Source organism: Rhinoraja longicauda, chromosome 2 (assembly GCF_053455715.1).
Source record: "Rhinoraja longicauda isolate Sanriku21f chromosome 2, sRhiLon1.1, whole genome shotgun sequence".
Lineage (NCBI taxonomy): Eukaryota > Metazoa > Chordata > Chondrichthyes > Rajiformes > Arhynchobatidae > Rhinoraja > Rhinoraja longicauda.
The window spans coordinates 17784677-17807516 of NC_135954.1; the positions used below are offsets into that span (position 1 = coordinate 17784677).

The following is a 22840-nucleotide window of genomic DNA, read 5'->3' on the forward strand; positions in this document are numbered from 1 at the left end:
GAGATGAGGAAAAACCTTTTCAGTCAGAGAGTTGTAAATCTGTGGAATACACTGCCTCAGAAGGCAGTGGAGGCCAAGTCTCTGAATGCATTCAAGAGAGAGCTAGATAGAGCTCTTCAGGATAGAGGAGTCGGGAGTTATGGGGAGAAGGCAGGAACGGGGTACTGATTGAGAATGATTAGCCATGATCACATTGAATGGCGGTGCTGGCTCGATGGGCTGAATGGCCTACTCCTGCACCTATTGTCTATAGCATAGCCTATGATGTCCTTTGAGAGAGAAAACAAAATATCACATCAAAATAACCTTATATGACAGATGCATCTTTCTGCATTGCAATGCAATAATAAAGGAAACAAATTTTTAGAATTCCATTTTCTAATATCCAAGTACAAGTAATCCAGTATAGGCCAATTCTCAAAACTAGCTTTGTGTACCTGTGGTGGTCATTCCAACAACTTTTGACCGTCGGAGTATTATTATTTCTTCTTGGTTTCTCAGCTCTGCAAGACGATGGACGATTTCCTGGTATTCCTGCTCATACTTCAATATTTCACATTTGGTTTCAACTTGGTACTCTGACAACCACAACCTACAACAAGATCACTCCATCACACCAATATCCAGACTGATATAATTGATGAGCACTGCCCTAGTTCACAGGCATTAATTTGAAATATGTGCCATCACACCTCGAGGATCAGAGGACTTGTGTTCAAGGTGAAGGGGAAGAGATTTAATGGGATGGGTAACTTTCCTCACAAAGGGTGGTGGGTGTATGGAACAAGCTGCCAGAGGAGGAGCTGAGGCAGGGACTGTCCCAACATTTAAGAAACAGTTAGACTGGTACATGGATAGGACAGGTTTGGAGGGGTATGGGCCAAACACAGGCAGCTGGGACAAGTGTAGCTGGGACATTCTGGCCAGTGTGGGCAAGTTGGGCTGAAGGGCCTGTTTCCACACTGTATCACACTCTGTCTATCACAACCATCTGCTCAGGGACACTGGGGGACGAGTCAGAAATGCTGACATTGCCAGCTGCATCTGCATTCCATGAATGAATAAAAACTCTTATTCCAAGCCGTTATATCTTTGTTGCTATCAAAACATTGATGTGAAACATCAACTCTGCTTCCCTCTCATCTTTGCTTGGCGTTTAAATTTAAAAAACAAGTAACACGCAGAGGAAAGCCATTTAGGTAACAACCGTCAAACTTAATCACCAGTACAGAAATAGGGTAGGACTTTATTCCTTGGTGCACAAGAGGCTGATGGGCAATCAATATAGAGGAGTATAAGTTCATGAGGGGAATAGATAGGGTTGATGCACAGAATCTTTGATACTAATACTATTTCCAGTATTCCCTGTTTTTATTTCAGATTTATAATTATATGCATTTAAAAAAGTTTTTGATCAAGTCTTCATGGAACATTCATTCTTTGGTCAAAGAGAACAAATTAAACTCTTAAAAATATTTTGCCTCAAAATATTTACTAATCATCTCTGGCAGAAACATAATTTTTTAGTTTAGAGCCACAGTGGTAGAGTTGCTACCTTACCTCTACCCTACTGACAGAGTGGTAGAGTTGCTACCTTTTAGCACCAGAAACATGGGTTCAATCCTGACTACGGATACTGTCTGTACAGAATTTGTACGTTCTCCCCATGACCACGTGGATTTTCCCTGGGATGTTCCAGTATCCTTCCACACTCCACAGACTTTCAGGTTTGTAGGTTAATTGGCTTCGGTAAAGATTGTAAACAGTCCCTAGTGCGTTGGATTCTTGCTATTGAGGGCGTGCAGCGTAGGTTTACTTGGTTAATTCCCGGAATGGCGGGACTGTCATATGTTGAAAGGTTGGAGCGACTAGGCTTGTATACACTGGAATTTAGGATGAGAGGGGATCTTATCGAAACGTAAAAGATTAAGGGGTTGGACACGTTAGAGGCAGGAAACATGTTCCCAATGTTGGGGGAGTCCAGAACCAGGGGCCACAGTTTAAGAATAAGGGGTAGGCCATTTAGAACGGAGATGAGGAAAACCTTTTCAGTCAGAGAGTTGTGAATCTGTGGAATTCACTGCCTCAGAAGGCAGTGGAGGCCAATTCTCTGAATGCATTCAAGAGAGAGCTAGATAGAGCTCTTAAGGATAGCGGAGTCAGGGGGTATGGGGAGAAGGCAGGAACGGGGTACTTATTGAGAATGATCAGCCATGATCACATTGAATGGCGGTGCTGGCTTGAAGGGCCGAATGGCCTACTCCTGCACCTATTGTCTATGGTCTATAGTGTATGGGGATCGCTGTTCAGTGCAAACTTTGTGGAACAAAGGGGCCGTTTCTGCGCTGTATCTCTAAATTAAACGAAATGATCAAACCTGTACAGTCGCCAGCGATCAAGCAAGTTAAGATCCCAGATATTGACTTTTCTTATGGCTTCATATTCTAACATGATGTCGGTGAGTTGCAACTGGTGCTTTACCATTCTTTTCATTTTCGCCTTGCTTTCTTTGACCTTTACAAAAGAGAAAAAAAGTGTCTTGTGAGGTGATCATTTTGTCAAACAATGGCCATATGTTTAGTTTGTCTTAATATTATCACGTGTACGGAGATATGATGAAAAGCTTATGCTTGTATGCTATCCAGTCAAACAAAAGACTGTGCATTAAACCTTTGTTATTACGGACCCCTTTATAGCAGATTTTAATAATAGAGGATGGATCTGCAAAGCTTCACTGCCAGGCAAGACTACCTCCCTGATCCCTTCCAGGCCAGGCTGCCAATGCCGCTCTCAGCCCGCACCGCCTTTCCAGTCGCTTCTCAGCCAGACCTACCGACCTTCACCGCCAGGCTGGGCTGCTGATGCCGGCCTTCACCGCCTCCTACGAGGCCAGACTATGGCCACAAAAGCTGGCTCATACAGCTCCCTCAGCCATTTCATTATCCTGGGAAATATTTATTTGCCTGCCCTGCAGTACTAAAACTGATTCTCATATTATTCTCACAGCAATGCGTGTTTGAAGAAGGACCTCGATCCGAAACGTCACCTATCCATGTTCCCCAGAGATACTGCCTGACCTGTTGAGTTACTCCAGCATTTTTTGTCCTTGTGTTTGAACTCGCTATGCTGAACTGGCCTGCCTCTTTTACCAGAGTATAACACTAACAACATTGTATAATCGCTAACTATAATTAGTAATTATACTAATTGGCTGCTAATTAACAACTATAGTCGCTAATGTAGCAAACTATAGTTGATTATAACTATATAATTATATTCTACTAGACCAAGTGGGCCCAAACCTCTCCTGCATTGATGCAGCACCCTCTCCTCCCCACTCCTTCCACATGACTTTCCTTAAAGTGCAATATTGTATGGCCAAGAAGTGTCAGCTGTTTGGCAATGCCCACGACCTACAAATGAACCCACAAATCATACCTGCCATTCACCACCATCTTGTTCCTCAGACTGGGATTTAAAAGGGGGTGCATCCTCTTTGGGATTGACTGCTAGAAATTCGTTTTCCATCGCAGCCCGGCGTGCACGTGCTTTTTGAAGTTGTTTCTGCAGGTCATCCTCATCAATCATTCTCTCCGCTTGTATCATTTCTGCCTCTATGTGCACCTTAATCAGCTCATCATCATCATCATCCTCTTCAATCAGATCACCGAGATTTCCTGCAATTAGCAAAGATTTGCAGGATTAAACTTTTAATTGGGAAAACAAATTATTTGATAAAACTGAAAAAAGGTTCACTAACTGAGGAGAAAACAACATTGAAAGATGTTTATGTGCAGGCAGTGTAAAGGAGAAAAGGGGATTTAAGGGTTAAGGTGCATGTGACCAAATACTACATGAAGATGAACTGTCACTAAATTAATATGCATACCTCAGATGCCGGCAAGTCTACCTCTGTGTAGATGCTGGCTTGAGATTGCAGAAGGGGTGTTGTAATCTTACAAAGGACAGGATACGGATACAAAGGAAGAGCACCGAGTTGACTTGAACCTCTTAACAATCACTCTAAAGTTGAGCACCAGGAAGATGTGTTTATGTTAATATACTCAATTTGTTAACCTCGGACAATGGCCAGTGATAGTGGGTGATGATTCATTGAACTCCCATCCTTTTGCAAGACCACCTGTGTGGGGTGTCTGGTTCTGTTATCACTTCTAAAAACCCATTGTACTTGGTGCATAAAAAGGTTGCTGAAACACTCTGTAGGTGAGTGGGGTCTTCGAGTGACTGCTAGTATGCGAGCATACTAGTTGCAGCTCTCCCACTCCCGCTGGCGTAATAAAGACTCTAATGTTTTACCACTTTATGGTATTGTTGTCTGTCTATTAGAATCGAACTTTAACAGCAGGAACTGCAAATGCTGGTTTAAACCAAAGATAGACACAAAATGCTGGAGTAACTCATCTCTGGAGAGAAGGAATGGGCGACGTTTCGGGTCAACACCCTTCAGACTGATGTCAGGGGAGAGAGAGGTACATAGAAAAGGATGCGTAAGGCGTGAAAACAGGACAAAGGGGATGAGATCAAGGAAAATATAGAACAGATCATTGTTAGCTGGGAGAAGGTGAACAGAGATAAAAATGTACTCAGAGACATGTTTATATTAAATGCATTTTGAAGAGTTTCAATAACTTCTATGATTAACATTTTTCTACTTAAAATTCTAGAAACACTGTATTGTTTTTAGTTGTATTTTGATCAGAATTATAATCTTGTTAAAATTTGGATGTTCTATTTACCCACGTCTCCCTCAGTAACACTTGAGGCAGTCTCATCACAGTCCTCTTCTTTGGTTGCGAAATAAAATTCGGGTGCTGAAGTCAACTTTAACCATTCCAGAATATCATATCGCTTCGATGGATTGTATTGAGAGCCCACCTTAAAACATAAATCATCTCCTTTTATTAACGCATATCTTCACTTGATTTTCCTTTCATTCCCCCCCCTGATTCGGGAGGCCATTGGGTCCATGCTGGCTCTCAGATCATCCCACTCCACACTTATTATCCTCTAACCTATTCTCTCTCACATGCCCATCAACTCCACTTTGACTTTCCTACCACACTCGTACACCAGGTACAATTTACTGCAGTCAATTAGTTTTAGTTTAGTTTAAAAATACAGTGTGAAATACGCCCTTCAGCCCACTGAGTCCCTGCCGACCACACGTTCACACTATTTCCATGTTATTCCATTTTCCTTTCTGCATTGGGCCAATTAACCTTCAAACCCGCACATCTTTGGGATATGGGAGGAAACCTACGCGGTCACCAGGAGAATGTGCATACTCCACACAGACAGCACCCGAGGTTAGGATCGAACCCGGGTCTCTGGCACTGAGGCAGCAACACTACCAGTTGTGCCGCACGGTAGCTCTTTGTAATTGGGGCTGATTAACACAGAACTCAAACATCAGAAATAGTATCCAACACCATTACGTTGTCGCATTATGTGTAACACAACACAACTTTCCTGCCAATAGAATAATGGTTAATTGATTATTAATTCATGATTAATAATGAATAGTTATTCTACCAATCACCACAGCTTTGATATATGGAACAAATCACGAGCCCCTGAGCCCCACACGGTCACAGAGAAAACATACAAACTCCACACAAGCAGCTCCTGAGGATCAAACTCTGGTGGCTGGAGCTGTAAGCCACAGCACTACCTGCTGAGCCAGTGGGCAATTCATTAGCAAACATTTTCACTAAAAATGTCATTTAGTGAAATTGGCTTTTGATCTTTTATTTCTCCAAAGGGTTCAGTTCAGTTTATTGTCACGTGTACCGAGGTACAGTGAAAAGCTTTTGGTGCATGCTACTCAATCAGCAGAATGACAATACATGATTACAATTGATCCATCCACAGTGTACAGATGCATCGTAAGGGAATAACATTTAGTGCAAGATAAATCCGGTAAAGTCCGATCAAAGATAGTCTGAGGTATCCAAGAGGAGATTGAGAAGATCAGAGTTAAAGTAAGAAATGTTGTTGTAGGAGTAGAGATTTAAAAAGAGTGAAGCGATTGTAATGTGTGATTGTAGATCCACTTCTGTGACCAGCACACAAATAGTCACCTGGGTTGGATGCCATCTTAGAAGCATCTTACGTAATCACATAGCCTTAGATTAACATCCAAATAGCAACAGAGCTAGATAGATGGCCCTGAGAGAGCTAATCCCCATCAAACAAGTGAGCAACATCAGTTTACACTACGGATGAACAATAACGTGTCTGAGATGTTTTTAGTAATGTATATTTTGAATAAAAATGACAACTTGGGAAGAGTCAAATTCAAATCTCAGTGCTCAATGGCCTTCGTTGGCTCTGAATGGCCAAAGATTTGAACAGGAGGAAAAATACACATAAAAGTCTGTTTGCAAGAAGATACAAATGAAAATTAACACAACTTCCAAAGAGAGTGAGTGTCCCAGAATTTTCTTATGCCACTCCGGTGGGGGTGCTACACCCACTTTATTGTGTCAGGCATCCTGGTCACAATGTTCTATCATGGCATTACCTGCAATGGACAGGAATTGCCCATAATAAAAGTTGCAAAAGATCTTTCTTTAGCATTGCAGGGCTAGCAGAAGATATCAGGTAGGCCAAGGGGTGGCCTCAATCCCAGAAGCAGTGATGTTGGGTTGAGAGAGGTTGAGAGCAGCATGATAATGGAGGATTAGACTAGGAGGAGATTAAGGAAATGGGCACCGTCAGGAGAAAGGACATATTAGAGGAGTAGAACACATGATTATGTGGTGGTGGAAGTCTGAGCTAGGATACAAGAAGACAGTAATAGTCATAGGTTCAATCAGGATTGAAGAATATTCTTAGCGCAAGCTATGGAAGCAAACTAAGACAGAGGCTTGAAAGATGACTCGTTTGACAGATGATCAGAACCTTGGATCCTCAGCCATAGAACAAGCGAAGGCACGGTGGCGCAGCACCAGAGACCTTGGTTCGATCCAGACCATGGTTGCTGCCTGTACGGAGTTTGTACGATCCCCCCCTGACCACATGGGGTTTTTCCGGGTGCTCCAGTTTCCTCCCACACGCCAAAGACAAATAGGTTTGTCGGTTAATTGGCTTTGGTAAGAATTGTAAATTGTCCCTAGTGTGTTGGATAGTGTTAGTATATGGGGTGATCGCTGGTCGGCGTGGACTCGGTGGGCAGAAGGGCCTGTTTCCGTGCTATATCTCTAAATTAAACTAAAGTGAAATTGTGTCCCTTTTAAATTAGACAGAACCAAACCTCAACATTCCTGCTTCAGCATGCTTTCGTTAAATACCTTGTTACATCTGCTGATCTTGGATGTATAAATGAACTTTACCCAAGCAACATCAGGATGTGAATTGTACACTTTGGACATACACTTCCGAGATGTCCAGCAGCTTCTGAGTTTAGAAGCTAAACAATCCCCAATTGTGATTTAGGTAACATTTCTTGAGGTTTGAATTTCTAACTCTGTGACTTTACAAGCAGTCAATAACTTGATCAATGAATAGCTGGACTCATAGTTTTGAGCTATTTTGAGTTATCTTGGCTGGTCTGTTGGAAAAACAGATAGTGGAGAATCTGGAAAAGCAGAGAATGGAATTTGGTGTGGATTAACAAGAAGGGCGGAGTGAAATCTGACATGACTGCAGAGTGACAGTGAAGAAAGATGGTGCAAAGTATGAAGGGGGAAGGGGAATGATAATGGAAAATATGTAGTAGGGGATAGGCAGTAATAATTGTCTCCTGGGAACTCAAATGATATTCCTGCTCATATATGTAGATCTAAATCAGGAAAGAGCATTCTTACCTGTAGACTGTTCAAGTGATACGGTTGAATGTATTTCGATAAAACACATAATTTAAGAACTCCCTTTGCACTTGCTTCCAAAGCCACAGCTAATGATTCAATATTCTGCTGGATCGCTTCTCTTTCGTTAATCAGCTGCAAGAATAAGGATTTCTGAAGTGAAGACATTTGGATCACAATGTGCAATGTGCTATTCCCACTCTTTCCTAAATGCCAATGACTTTAATACCCATGCAGTTCCACCAGCCATCAAGAAAGGAGGTAAATAACAGAAGCATGGAATGTTTGAGAGGCCATTTGGCCCATCATGCCTATGCCAAATGTAAACAAATTAACTCAACCTTAATCCCATCTTTAAAGTCAAATACAATTTAAGTGCACTTTAAATATGGGAAGTATTTCTGCTTCTATTACTCTTTCAAGCAGTGATGATGGTGAAGAATTGACTGTTTGGAAGAGTAATAAAGAGGCAGAAATCCTTTCCATATTTAAAATGCCCTTAACTGTTCGCCCACATTTGAAAGCATTGTTTTCTTGTATTTCTAACAATGATGTTAAATCTATGCCTTCTGGTTTTTGTTTCTACTGCTGAGGGAATTTGTTCTTCCCAGTTATCCTTTCAAGACTCTTTATCATTTTATGCACCTCAGTTACATCACTCCATAGCTTACTCTGCTCTAAAGAAAAAATTTCAAACAAGTTAGTCAGGTTCATGTGTTCCCTCAACAAATAGCTGACCATCCCCGATTAATCGAAGGTATTCACAAAATGCTGGAGTAACTCAGCAGGTCAGGCAGCATCTCAGGAGAGTAGGAATGGGTGACGTTTCGGGTCGAGAAGGACCCTTCTAAAGACCCTTCTCGACCCGAAACATCACCCATGAGTCTGAAGAAGGGTCTCGACCCGAAACGTCACCCATTCCTTCTCTCCCGAGATGCTGCCTGACCTGCTGAGTTACTCGAGCATTTTGTGAATAAATACCTTCGATTTGTACCAGCATCTGCAGTTATTTTCTTACAATCCCCGATTAATCTGTGCTTTTCTAAATGGACATTAATCCTGCCCAATAATTTGTCCACCGTAAAAGCATATACAAGCATATACAAGCAGAAATAATGCAAGTCTGAAACCAGGAGATATTAATTTATAACTGACCAAAGAATCGAGGATAATATCGTTTATTGTCAAGCGTACCGAGGTACAGTGAAAAGCTTTAACTCACAACTGGATACTTTTTAAAAAGCTGTAAAAAGATTTGAAAGCAACAATGGCAAGAACATTGGATAAACACTCAAATAATGAAACAAACTTGGAGGAGTAGGAAGTAAAAGATTAGGACTAATTGAATATCACTTTCCAAAAGCCACCACAAGCACAATGGCTGAATGGTTTCAACCTGTGCTGCAAGATTCTACAAGGTCAAAATCTCTCCACACACTATTCCTCTTCTGAAATTCAGTTCCATTTTAACTATTTAATTTCTTCACTAAGTACAAGTGTAAACATGTCCTTATCAAACCTACCGTAGTATACATGTTTTTTATGTAATTGGGCAGATTTCTCCTGAAGGCCTCCTGCTTTCTTAGCTCATGCATACAAAATTTGGCCAGAATTGTACTGCTGCTCCTTCCTCCAACTCTGACCAGCCCAGTTTCCAGAAAGGCGTGGATTCCTAAAATAACAATATCGTTTCATTAGCACTTTCTTTTGAGCTGGTCGATGGCAGGTTTGTGGAATTGATCATCTACACATTTTGCAGCACTATGACGATGATAAATACACGCTTAATTAAATTGTTGCATCCATACAACATCGAAAAGGTGATGATGGAATATATTGAAACCACTAACCTTCCAAAAACTGGTCCAATGCATGATTTGTGTAGCAGACCACCAGTATAGGAGAACCAGTATGGGACTGCCAAATATCTCTGTTGGACAGGAGAACGCTGACAACTTTCAGTCCCAAAAATGTCTTTCCTGCAAGGTGAGAGTCATGTCAACAATAAATGAATTTAAAAAAAATGATTAGGTAGTTAAAACAAAGGCTACAGTAGTTTTCCTGCCTCAAGCCTGATGTTATCAGCAGGAGGGTCGGGTATAAAAAATGTGAAGGGTGGCTATCTGATGGGAACAGGTGCTATCATAACATTTAAGAGACATTTGTACAGGTATAATGGTCGAGTAGGCTTTCGGACCAAGTGTAGATGGGGCATGTTGGTCGGTGTGGACAAGTTGGGACAAAGCATCTGTTTCCACGCTGTATGTCTAGTTGTTAATCTTGCTCTTTGTTTAGCATATGCTTGCATTAGGATATGCTAATGGCTGAATGGACGTGTGGTGGAGTTGGAGAGGCAGTTGGATGACCTCAGGGCCATCCGGGAATGCGAGAGTTTCCTCGACAGGACCTATTGTGAGGCTGTCACGCCAAGGGTCCAGGTCGAGCGAAAGTGGGAGACTGTTTCAGGGGGGAGTGGACGTGGACTACAGGAGACCCCAGTGGCTGTGCCTATTGCAAATAGGTATACCCTCTTGGGAACTGTCGGGGCAGAAGACGTTTCCAGTCCGAGTGGAGGACCTGTTGGCAAGGTTACTCGACAGGGGAGACCGAAGTCAGGAAGAGCCGTAGTGGTGGGTGACTCCATCGTCCGAGGGACGGACAGAAGATTCTGTGGCAGCAGGAGGGACTTGAGGATGGTCTGTTGCCTCCCTGGTGCCAGGGTTCAGCACATCACGGATCGGCTTCAGAACATCCTAGTGAGGGAAGGCGATCAACCTGAAGTCGTTGTGCACGTGGGCACGAATGACGTCGGGCGGAAGAGGAAGGAGGTGCTACAGCGGGAGTTTAGAGAGTTAGGAAAAAGACTGAGAAGTAGGACGTCGAAGGTGGTTATCTCTGGACTGCTACCGGTACCTCGTGCTGGTGAGGCCAGGAACAGAGAGATAGAGGGTATGAATTTATGGCTGAGGGGCTGGTGCAGAGAGCAGGGATTTAGATTTCTGGACCACTGGGATCTCTTCTGGGCTAGGGGTGACTTGTACAAAAGGGACGGGTTACATCTTAACAGCAGGGGGACAAACATTCTGGCACGCAGGTTTGCTAGTGCGACACCTGTGGCTTTAAACTAAGTAGTAGGGGGGAGGGGTTAACAAATTGTGAATATGAAGATGAGGTTAAAGGGAATACAGGAGATATTGCAGAAGACTCTCGGAAGAATGGGAACAGAAGTTCTAGAGGGGAAAAGAGATTAAGGGCAGGGCCATTTGTGACCGATGTGAGAGGGGAGGTAAATACAGAAGTTAAAGTGTTGTACTTAAATGCGCGTAGTATAAAAAATAAAGTGGATGAGCTTGGCTCAATTAGTCATGGGCAAGTATGATGTTGTAGGGATCACTGAGACATGGCTACAAGAGGACCAGAGCTGGGAACTGAATATTCAGGGGTACACAACGTATAGAAAAGACAGACAGGTGGGCAGAGGGGGTGGGGTTGCTCTGCTGGTAAGGAATGATATTCATTCCCTTGCAAGGGGTGACATAGAATCAGGAGATGTTGAATCAGTATGGATAGAAATTAGGAATTGTAAGGGTAAAAAGACCCTAATGGGAGTTATCTATAGGCCCCCAAACAGTAGCCTCGACATAGGGTGCAAGTTGAATCAGGAGATAAAATTGGCGTGTCACAAATGTAATGCTACGGTGGTTATGGGAGATTTCAACATGCAGGTAGACTGGGAAAATCAGGTTGGAAATGGACCCCAGGAAAGAGACTTTGTAGAGTGCCTTCGAGATGGATTCTTAGAACAGCTTGTACTGGAGCCTACCAGGGAGAAGGCAATTCTGGATTTAGTGTTGTGTAATGATCCTGATCTGATAAGGGGACTAGAGGTAAAAGAGCCATTAGGAGGCAGTGATCACAACATGATAAGTTTTACTCTACAAATTGAGAGGGAGAAGGGAAAATCGGAAGTGTCAGTATTACAGTATAGCAAAGGGGATTACAGAGGCATGAGGCAGGAGCTGGCCAAAATTGACTGGAAGAAGGCCCTAGCAGGGAAGACGGTAGACCAGCAATGGCAGGTATTCCTGGGAATAATGCAGAGGTTGCAGGATCAATTTATCCCAAAGAGGCGGAAAGACTCTAAGGGGAGTAAGAGACACCTGTGGCTGACAAGGGAAGTCAAGGACAACATAAAAATTAAGGAGAGGAAGTATAACATAGCAAAGAAGAGTGGGAAGACAGAGGATTGGGACTCTTTTAAAGAGCAACAAAAGTTAACTAAAAAGGCAATACGGGGAGAAAAGATGAGGTACGAGGGTAAACTAGCCAATAATATAAAGGAGGATAGCAAAAGTTTTTTTAGGTACGTGAAGAGGAAAAAAATAGTCAAGGCAAATGTGGGTCCCTTGAAGACAGAAGCAGGGGAATTTATTATGGGGAACAAAGAAATGGCAGACGAGTTAAACCGTTACTTTGGATCTGTCTTCACTGAGGAAGATACACACAATCTCCCAAATGTTCTAGGGGCCGGAGAACCTAGGGTGATGGAGGAACTGAAGGAAATCCACATTAGGCAGGAAATGGTTTTGGGTAGACTGATGGGACTGAAGGCTGATAAATCCCCAGGGCCTGATGGTCTGCATCCCAGGGTACTTAAGGAGGTGGCTCTAGAAATAGTGGAAGCATTGGAGATCATTTTTCAATGTTCTATAGATTCAGGATCAGTTCCTGTGGATTGGAGGATAGCAAATGTTATCCCACTTTTTAAGAAAGGAGGGAGAGAGAAAACGGGTAATTATAGACAAGTTAGTCTGACATCAGTGGTGGGAAAGATGCTGGAGTCAATTATAAAAGACGAAATTGCTGAGCATTTGGATAGCAGTAACAGGATCATTCCGAGTCAGCATGGATTTACGAAGGGGGAATCATGCTTGACAAATCTACTGGAATTTTTTGAGGATGTAACTAGGAAAATTGACAGGGGAGAGTCGGTGGATGTGGTGTACCTCGACTTTCAGAAAGCCTTCGACAAGGTCCCACATAGGAGATTAGTGGGCAAAATTAGAGCACATGGTATTGGGGGTAGGGTACTGACATGGATAGAAAATTGGTTGACAGACAGAAAGCAAAGAGTGGGGATAAATGGGTCCCTTTCGGAATGGCAGGCAGTGACCAGTGGGGTACCGCAATGTACGATATACATTAATGACTTAGATGAAGGGATTAAAAGTACCATTAGCAAATTTGCAGATGATACTAAGCTGGGGGGTAGTGTGAATTGTGAGGAAGATGCAATAAGGCTGCAGGGTGACTTGGACAGGTTGTGTGAGTGGGCGGATACATGGCAGATGCAGTTTAATGTAGATAAGTGTGAGGTTATTCACTTTGGAAGTAAGAATAGAAAGGCAGATTATTATCTGAATGGTGTCAAGTTAGGAAGAGGGGATGTTCAACGAGATCTGGGTGTCCTAGTGCATCAGTCACTGAAAGGAAGCATGCAGGTACAGCAGGCAGTGAAGAAAGCCAATGGAATGTTGGCCTTCGTAACAAGAGGAGTTGAGTATAGGAGCAAAGAGGTCCTTCTACAGTTGTACCGGGCCCTGGTGAGACCGCACCTGGAGTACTGTGTGCAGTTTTGGTCTCCAAATTTGAGGAAGGATATTCTTGCTATTGAGGGCGTGCAGCGTAGGTTCACTAGGTTAATTCCCGGAATGGCGGGACTGTCGTATGTTGAAAGGCTGGAGCAATTAGGCTTGTATACACTGGAATTTAGAAGGATGAGGGGGGATCTTATTGAAACATAAGATAATTAGGGGATTGGACACATTAGAGGCAGGAAATATGTTCCCAATGTTGGGGGAGTCCAGAACAAGGGGCCACAGTTTAAGAATAAGGGGTAGGCCATTTAGAACGGAGATGAGGAAGAACTTTTTCAGTCAGAGAGTGGTGAAGGTGTGGAATTCTCTGCCTCAGAAGGCAGTGGAGGCCAGTTCGTTGGATGCTTTCAAGAGAGAGCTGGATAGAGCTCAAGGATAGCGGAGTGAGGGGTTATGGGGAGAAGGCAGGAACGGGGTACTGATTGAGAGTGATCAGCCATGATCGCATTGAATGGCGGTGCTGGCTCGAAGGGCTGAATGGCCTACTCCTGCACCTATTGTCTATTGTCTATTGTCAAGCAGGGAGTAAATAATACAAGGGCGCACAAATGTGAGGGAATAAACTAATGGAAACTGTTTTACCTCAGTGCTCACTAATTGGAGCTTGCTGTTGCTCACGCAGCAATAATGACACAATAATGAAACACTTTAATACCTCCAGAGAAAGTGAGGAGCTTTTTAAAAAATGAAAATTCTTTGACTACATTCAAATCGAAGAGTTCAAATCTACTTTACCTGTTCCTGGGGACCCTGGATGATAGCAAGCTCTTTGGTTAAAGCTGTCTGCACGGCGAGGATTTGAGATTCATCAAATTTTAATCTCTCCTTAGAAGGCCATGTTGCAAAGTCAAATACATTGAAATTACTACTCTGGGACAAGTCTTTGTGAGATTGAGACCTCGATTTCATACCCTGCCTTTTGCCTATCAACAATGGTTCCAGGGTGTAGTTTTGATAACTGTGTTTTAGATATTTTGGTTCTGCAATATTAGTCTGGCACTGAACTATGTACTTCTGAAAGGGTATCTCATCGTCTCTGATCTGTTTAAAACCTTCTAGAACATGGCGATAGGCTTCAAAGTATGCAGTCGTTTCAACCATTAGAAAAGAATCAGTCGATTTTACGTCCATCAAGTCCAGCCGACTGCCTTCCGTGAAGCAGAGTGTGACAATACCACCCGTCAGTTCCCGAACATTTCTATGTGCCACTGTTGCAAACAGCATTGTTTCAAAGTTATCTTTGGAGAGGCAAAGAAAAGACCCATACAACAGCCGCTTGGAGCTCTCCCACTGAACATGCTTCAACAATTTCTTATCGAATTTAATCCGATAGAAGACACCGGTACGTGTACACAGTGGATCCAGGACTCGGGCATTGAAATAAATTCTGATGTCATCTATTTTTTGTTTCTGCAAATCCTTTTTGTTACAGCTCAACAACTTGGAAATACCCTCCCTAAGAGGCCGAACAAAGTCTTCACGGAGCAGACGAAATTGTATGTCCAGGTATGTGGCAGTGTCTGGGTATTCTTCATTGATTATATTTGGTCTCACAAAAGGCTTGTCGATTAAATGGATGTCATCATAGGTCGGATATATTGAAATGTGTCTAAATTCATTCCCCTCAGGTTTCACAAAGTAGGTATAGGTATCCGACTTCAAGTTCCCCTCTTGCTGTCTCTTCTGCAAAAAAGCAAGCATCTGGTGCAGGTTCTCCAAGCTCTTCCCAGTTTCCTCTGAGACAGGGAAGCCAATAGATTGCAGGTAGTTAGACGTGGATTGCACCAACGTAGCTAGAAGAGACACATCCAAAAAAGCGCTTGCAGGATAGACAGTGATCAACTGACAGAGCAACTTCAATGTATAACCAAGATATCTAGAATTCTCCAAGTGTGCCTCTGGCAAGACTTCCGTCTGAGCACTCATGATGAATGTTGGCAGGGTGTTTGTCAGAAATATGGACTTCTTGATCAGCTCCAACAGATAATGCAAACTGTGCCGGTTGGATTTGCAATTGAATGTCACACTAAGAATTTTCAGAAAGGATGCGATCAAGTTTTTTCCAGTATTTTCCTGGCTTAAGAATTCTTTGAGTCCACTTATTGGAGAGGTCAACTTTATTACAATGTCCACTGGAGGCATTGCTTCCAGCTGCATGAGTTCTTCATTGTCCAGAGTTCCCGGCTCAAGATGATTAGGTTTACTGGATTCCTCAGCAGCAGGTTTAGTGTCTTGACGCTGGCGTGTGTTTCCACATTTCCATGGGGTTCGTGAGCGTTGGTAATGTTGCTGTGAATTATTTTCAGAGGTAATCTGAACGTAATTCATCCCCTTTCTCTGAGAGAAAGGCTGTCTCCCTATAATTAAAGAGAAAATCAAAATATTTTGCATTTACCAACATTTGTAGTCTTTAGTAAGCCACAATGCTCAACATGTCTATTTGGAGAGAAGCAATCCGCTCAAGTGACAGCACATTCACCATTTAAAAAATTCACTTTCTCTCCTATTGGTGAAGCAAGTGTAAAATCTACATGATGCAATGCAGCAATTCACCGAGGATTATTAGGTTAAATCTGTGAATTCTATCATTCAGGGAAACAGGACTGAACCATCCTCCCACAACTAGAGGACAGTCCTGAACTATTATCTACCTCATTGGAGACTCTCGACCATATTTGATCGGACTTTACTGGCATTATCTTGCACTAAACGTTGTTACCATATCATGCATTTGTACACTGTAAATGGCTCGCTTGTAATTATGTATTGACTTTCCGTTGATTGGTTAGCATGCAACATATGGATGTCACCATAAGATTTACGTCAATGCGTTACTTCTTTCAGAAAGCCTTCGACAAGGTCCCACATAGGAGATTAGTGGGCAAAATTAGAGCACATGGTATTGGTGGTAGGGTACTGACATGGATAGAAAATTGGTTGACAGACAGAAAGCAAAGAGTGGGGATAAATGGGTCCCTTTCGGAATGGCAGGCAGTGACCAGTGGGGTACCGCAAGGTTCGGTGCTGGGACCCCAGCTATTTACGATATACATTAATGACTTAGATGAAGGGATTAAAAGTACCATTAGCAAATTTGCAGATGATACTAAGCTGGGGGGTGGTGTGAATTGTGAGGAAGATGCAATAAGGCTGCAGGGTGACTTGGACAGGTTGTGTGAGTGGGCGGATACATGGCAGATGCAGTTTAATGTAGATAAGTGTGAGGTTATTCACTTTGGAAGTAAGAATAGAAAGTCAGATTATTATCTGAATGGTGTCAAGTTAGGAGTTGGGGATGTTCAACGAGATCTGGGTGTCCTAGTGCATCAGTCACTGAAAGGAAGCATGCAGGTACAGCAGGCAGTGAAGAAAGCCAATGGAATGTTGGCCTTCATAACAAGAGGAGTTGAGTATAGGAGCAAAGAGGTCCTTCTACAGTTGTACCGGGCCCTGGTGAGACCACACCTGGAGTACTGTGTGCAGTTTTGGTCTCCAAATTTGAGGAAGGATATTCTTGCTATTGAGGGCGTGCAGCGTAGGTTCACTAGGTTAATTCCCGGAATGGCGGGACTGTCGTATGTTGAAAGGCTGGAGCAATTGGGCTTGTATACACTGGAATTTAGAAGGATGAGGGGGGATCTTATTGAAACATATAAGATAATTAGGGGATTGGACACATTAGAGGCAGGAAATATGTTCCCAATGTTGGGGGAGTCCAGAACAAGGGGCCACAGTTTAAGAATAAGGGGTAGGCCATTTAGAACGGAGATGAGGAAGACCTTTTTCAGTCAGAGAGTGGTGAAGGTGTGGAATTCTCTGCCTCAGAAGGCAGTGGAGGCCAGTTCGTTGGATGCTTTCAAGAGAGAGCTGGATAGAGCTCTTAAGGATAGCGGAGTGAGGGGGTATGGGGAGAAGGCAGGAACGGGGTACTGATTGAGAGTGATCAGCCATGATCGCATTGAATGGCGGTGCTGGCTCGAAGGGCTGAATGGCCTACTCCTGCACCTATTGTCTATTGCAACAGAATGTATCTCTCATAAGGTCATAAGTGATAGTAGAATTAGGCAATTCAGACCATCAAGTCTACTCCGCCATCCAATTATGGCTGATCTATCTCTCCCTCCTAACCCCATTCTCCTGCCTACTCTCCATAACCTTTTGACACCTGTACTAATCAAGAATCTATCTATCCCTGCCTTAAAAATATCCACTGACGGCTTGCACAGCCTTCTGCGGCAAAGAATTCCACAGATTCACCACCCTCTGACTAAAGAAATTTCTCCTCATCTCCTTCCTAAAAGAACGTCCTTTAATTCTCCCACTAGTGGAAACACCTGCGCTCGGTCCGCGTTGGCCAAACTGGTCTCCCGGTGGCCGAGCACTTCAACTCCCCCTCCCATTCCCAGTCTGACCTTTCTGTCATGGGCCTCCTCCAGTGCCATAGTGAGGCCCACCGGAAATTGGAGGAACAGCACTCATATTTCGCCTGGGCAGCTTGCAGCCCAGTGGTATGAACATCGACTTCTCCCACTTTAGATAGTTCCTCTGTCCCTCTCTTCCCCTCCCCCTTTCCCAGATCTCCCTCATCTTCCTGTCTCCACCTATATCCTTCCTTTGTCCCGCCCCCCCTGACATCAGTCTGAAGAAGGGTCTCGACCCGAAACGTCACCCATTCCTTCTCTCCTGAGATGCTGCCTGACCTGGTGAGTTACTCCAGCATTTTGCGAATAAATACCTTCGATTTGTACCAGCATCTGCAGTTATTGTCTTATATTCCTCTCCACATCCACTCTATCCAAGCCTTTTGTATGTTTCAATGATGTCCCCCCTCATTCTTCTAAACTCCAGCAAGTCCAGGTCCAGCGGTGACAAACGCTCATCATAGGGTTAACCTACTTATTCCTACGATCATTCTTGTAAACCTCCTCTGGACCCTCTCTAGAGCCAGCACATCCATCCTCAGATATGGTGCCCAAAATTGTTCACAATATTCTAATGTGGCCTTACCAGCGCCTTACAGAGCCTCAACGTGACATCCCTTTTTTTGTATACAAACCCTCTTGAAATAAATGCTACAATTGAATTTGCTTTCTTTACTACTGATTCGACTTGCAGATTAACTTTTTGGAAATCCTGTACCAGCACTCCCAAGTCCCTTTGCACCTCCGATTTCTAGATTCTCTCCCCATTTAGAAAATAGTCTACGCCTTTATTCCTACTACCAAAATGCATGACTCCACACCTTGCTCCACTATATTCCATCTGCCACTTCTCTGCCCACTCTCCCAACCTCCCTAAGTCCTTCTGCAGAGTCCTTGCTCTCTCTGCACTGCCTGCCCCTCCACCTATTTTCGTATTAACCGCAAACATGTCCACAAAGCCTTCAATCCCCTCGTCCAAATCAATTTAATGTTGACTTTCGACTTAATGGCGACTCTCCCAATTTAATGTTGACTTTCCCAAGTAATAGCACTATCTGTACCATAAGGCCATCACATTTCAGTGAAACAGCAGAAATAAAAGATGATGTGACCAAATCCATCTTTTACACTGATTGTCTGTTCAGGTCAGAGCATAAATGGAACTTAAAATTCATGACATAGCCACTTAAGTAAAAAAACAAAGCATGGGGTAGTCTTTGCTTGATAATTAGACATTTTTCTACTTAAAAACATAAATAGTTAATGAATTATTGACTAAAAAGGTATTTTTATTAGTTTTCAGTTTATTTTTGTTGCTGCATTATTATATATTGTTATATAAGAAAATAACTGCAGATGCTGGTACAAATCGATTTATTCACAAAATGCTGGAGTAACTCAGCAGGTCAGGCAGCATCTCGGGAGAGAAGGAATGGGTGACGTTTCGGGTCGAGACCCTTCTTCAGACTGATGTCGGGGGTGGGACAAAGGAAGGATATAGGTGAAGACAGGAAGATAGAGGGAGATCTGGGAAGGAGGAGGGGAAGGGAGGGACAGAGGAGCTATCTGAAGTTGGAGAAGTCGACGTTCATACCACCGGGCCGCAAACTGCCCAGGCGAAATATGAGGTGCTGCTCCTCCAATTTCCGGCGGGCCTCACTATGGCACTGGAGGAGGCCCATGACAGAGAGGTCAGACTGGGAATGGGAGGGGGAGTTAAAGTGCTGGGCCACCGGGAGATCAGTTGCGTTAATGCGGACCGAGCGCAGGTGTTCAGCGAAGCGATCGCCGAGCCTGCGCTTGGTTTCGCCGATATAGATGAGTTGACATCTAGAGCAGCGGATGCAATAGATGAGGTTGGAGGAGGTGCAGGTGAACCTCTGTCTCACCTGGAAAGAATGTTTGGGTCCTTTGATGGAGTTGAGGGGGGAGGTAAAGGGACAGGTGTTGCATCTCGTGCGGTTGCAAGGGAAAGTGCCCGGGGTTAGGGTGGTTTGGGTAGGACGGGACGAGTGGACCAGGGAGTTGCGGAGGGAACGGTCTCTGCGGAATGCAGAGAGGGGAGGGGATGGGAAGATATGGCCGGTGGTGGGGTCCTGTTGTAGGTGACGGAAATGTTGGTGGATGATATGTTGGATCCGCTGGCTGGTGGGGTGGAAGGTGAGAACGAGGGGGATCCTGTCCTTGTTGCGAGTGGGGGGATGGGGAGCAAGAGCGGAGCTGCGGGATGTAGAAGAGACCCTAGTGAGAGCCTCATCTATAATGGAGGAGGGGAAGCCCCGTTTTCTGAAAAACGAGGACACACAATCTCCCAAATGTTCTTGGGGCTGGAGAACCTAGGGTGATGGAGGAACTGAAGGAAATCCACATTAGGCAGGAAATGGTTTTGGGTAGACTGATGGGACTGAAGGCTGATAAATCCCCAGGGCCTGATGGTCTGCATCCCAGAGTACTTAAGGAGGTGGCTCTAGAAATAGTGGAAGCATTGGAGATCATTTTTCAATGTTCTATAGATTCAGGATCAGTTCCTGTGGATTGGAGAATAGCAAATGTTATCCCACTTTTTAAGAAAGGAGGGAGAGAGAAAACGGGTAATTATAGACCAGTTAGTCTGACATCAGTGGTGGGGAAAATGCTGGAGTCAATTATAAAAGACGAAATTGCTGAGCATTTGGATAGCAGTAACGGGATCGTTCCGAGTCAGCATGGATTTACGAAGGGGAAATCATGCTTGACAAATCTACTGGAATTTTTTGAGGATGTAACTAGGAAAATTGACAAGGGAGAGTCAGTGGATGTGGTGTACCTCGACTTTCAGAAAGCCTTCGACAAGGTCCCACATAGGAGATTAGTGGGCAAAATTAGGGCACATGGTATTGGGGGTAGGGTACTGACATGGATAGAAAATTGGTTAACAGACAGAAAGCAAAGAGTGGGGATAAATGGGTCCCTTTCGGAATGGCAGGCAGTGACCAGTGGGGTACCGCAAGGTTCGGTGCTGGGACCCCAGCTATTTACGATATACATTAATGACTTAGACGAAGGGATTAAAAGTACCATTAGCAAATTTGCAGATGATACTAAGTTGGGGGGTAGTGTGAATTGTGAGGAAGATGCAATAAGGCTGCAGGGTGACCTGGACAGGTTGTGTGAGTGGGCGGATACATGGCAGATGCAGTTTAATGTAGATAAGTGTGAGGTTATTCACTTTGGAAGTAAGAATAGAAAGGCAGATTATTATCTGAATGGTGTCAAGTTAGGAGGAGGGGGAGTTCAACGAGATCTGGGTGTCCTAGTGCATCAGTCAATGAAAGGAAGCATGCAGGTTCAGCAGGCAGTGAAGAAAGCCAATGGAATGTTGGCCTTCGTAACAAGAGGAGTTGAGTATAGGAGCAAAGAGGTCCTTCTACAGTTGTACCGGGCCCTGGTGAGACCGCACCTGGAGTACTGTGTGCAGTTTTGGTCTCCAAATTTGAGGAAGGATATTCTTGCTATGGAGGGCGTGCAGCGTAGGTTCACTAGATTAATTCCCGGAATGGCGGGACTGTCGTATGTTGAAAGGCTGGAGCGATTGGGCTTGTATACACTGGAATTTAGAAGGATGAGGGGGGATCTTATTGAAACATATAAGATAATTAGGGGATTGGACACATTAGAGGCAGATAACATGTTCCCAAGAGTCCAGAACAAGGGGCCACAGTTTGAGAATAAGGGGTAGGCCATTTAGAACGGAGATGAGGAAGAACTTTTTCAGTCCGAGGGTGGTGAAGGTGTGGAATTCTCTGCCTCAGAAGGCAGTGGAGGCCAGTTCGTTGGATGCTTTCAAGAGAGAGCTGGATAGAGCTCTTAAGGATAGCGGAGTGAGGGGGTATGGGGAGAAGGCAGGAACGGGGTACTGATTGATAGTGATCAGCCATGATCGCATTGAATGGCGGTGCTGGCTCGAAGGGCTGAATGGCCTACTCCTGCACCTATTGTCTATTGTCTATTGTCTCGGAAGCCCTAGTGTGAAACACCTCATCCCGGGCACAGATGCGGCGTAGACGGAGGAATTGGGAGTAGGGGATAGACTTTTTGCAGGGGACCGGGTGGGAAGAAGTGTAGTCCAGATAGCTGTGCGAGTCGGTGGGCTTGTAATAAATGTCCGTCACTAATTTTTCTCCTGTGATGGAGATGGTGAGGTCCAGAAATGGGAGGGAGATGTCAGAGATAGTCCAGGTATATTTAATATATTGTTATATTGTTTAATGGAGTATCATTGCACAAGTGTCAATTGTCATTTTTGACAGCCATCAACAGTGAAACCTCTGCACTGTATTTTGCGAAGTAACTTTTAAGTGGTTCTCTGCCAATTTGCGAAGTAACTTTTAAGTGGTTCTCTGCCAATTTGCGAAGTAACTTTTAAGTGGTTCTCAGGAATCTGATAGAAATCAAGTTATAACCAATTTGGTCTGCTTAATGCAAGTAGTATTTATCAATCATTCTACATTCAATTAGCACGATGGAACCACGCCTTATAGAAGAACTACCTATAATTTTGTGAGATTTTGAGGTGTACCATCGTAACCATGTCCCAAGGTCATAAGGTGCTATGCCAGTTCCTAGTTTTAAACTGGTTGGCATCCAGAGTTATATGCCATTGATCCAGGTACAGGAGTTGTAATAAAAAGAAGACAGTCACATGAATGGTAACCATGAAACTATTAGATTGTTGTAAACGTTATCTGCCATCCTTACCCAGTCTGGCCTATTTGCAAGCCCAAGATCCACACATAATTACTCTTAATTGCTTCTCACTTCAGGACCAATTGTTGATGCTCAATAACTTCTAGCATTCCCAATTATATCCTCCCATGACGAATTAGTACTTTATAATTTATGTCAAAAATGATCATCATTTAAAATTATTCCACAGATATTCCCCATGCTCAGA

The 22840-nt window shown here is 43.7% G+C and overlaps 2 protein-coding genes across 2 annotated transcripts in view; one reads left to right on the forward strand and one right to left on the reverse strand.

Annotated features, from left to right (window-relative positions):
• Window positions 1-22840, forward strand: part of LOC144602431 (E3 ubiquitin-protein ligase znrf2-like) — a 464175-nt gene that overhangs the window by 336844 nt on the left and 104491 nt on the right. The gene's annotated exons all lie outside the window — the stretch shown is intronic.
• Window positions 1-22840, reverse strand: part of LOC144602438 (NFX1-type zinc finger-containing protein 1-like) — a 60177-nt gene that overhangs the window by 14569 nt on the left and 22768 nt on the right. The window contains exons 6-14 of the mRNA XM_078415576.1: window positions 14222-15843; window position 11428; window positions 9680-9808; window positions 9353-9501; window positions 7830-7964; window positions 4758-4896; window positions 3439-3677; window positions 2378-2514; window positions 438-592 (exon numbers count right to left, since the gene is read on the reverse strand). Coding sequence (XP_078271702.1) covers window positions 438-592; window positions 2378-2514; window positions 3439-3677; window positions 4758-4896; window positions 7830-7964; window positions 9353-9501; window positions 9680-9808; window position 11428; window positions 14222-15843 — 2706 coding nt within the window. The remainder of the gene's footprint in view (window positions 1-437; window positions 593-2377; window positions 2515-3438; window positions 3678-4757; window positions 4897-7829; window positions 7965-9352; window positions 9502-9679; window positions 9809-11427; window positions 11429-14221; window positions 15844-22840) is intronic.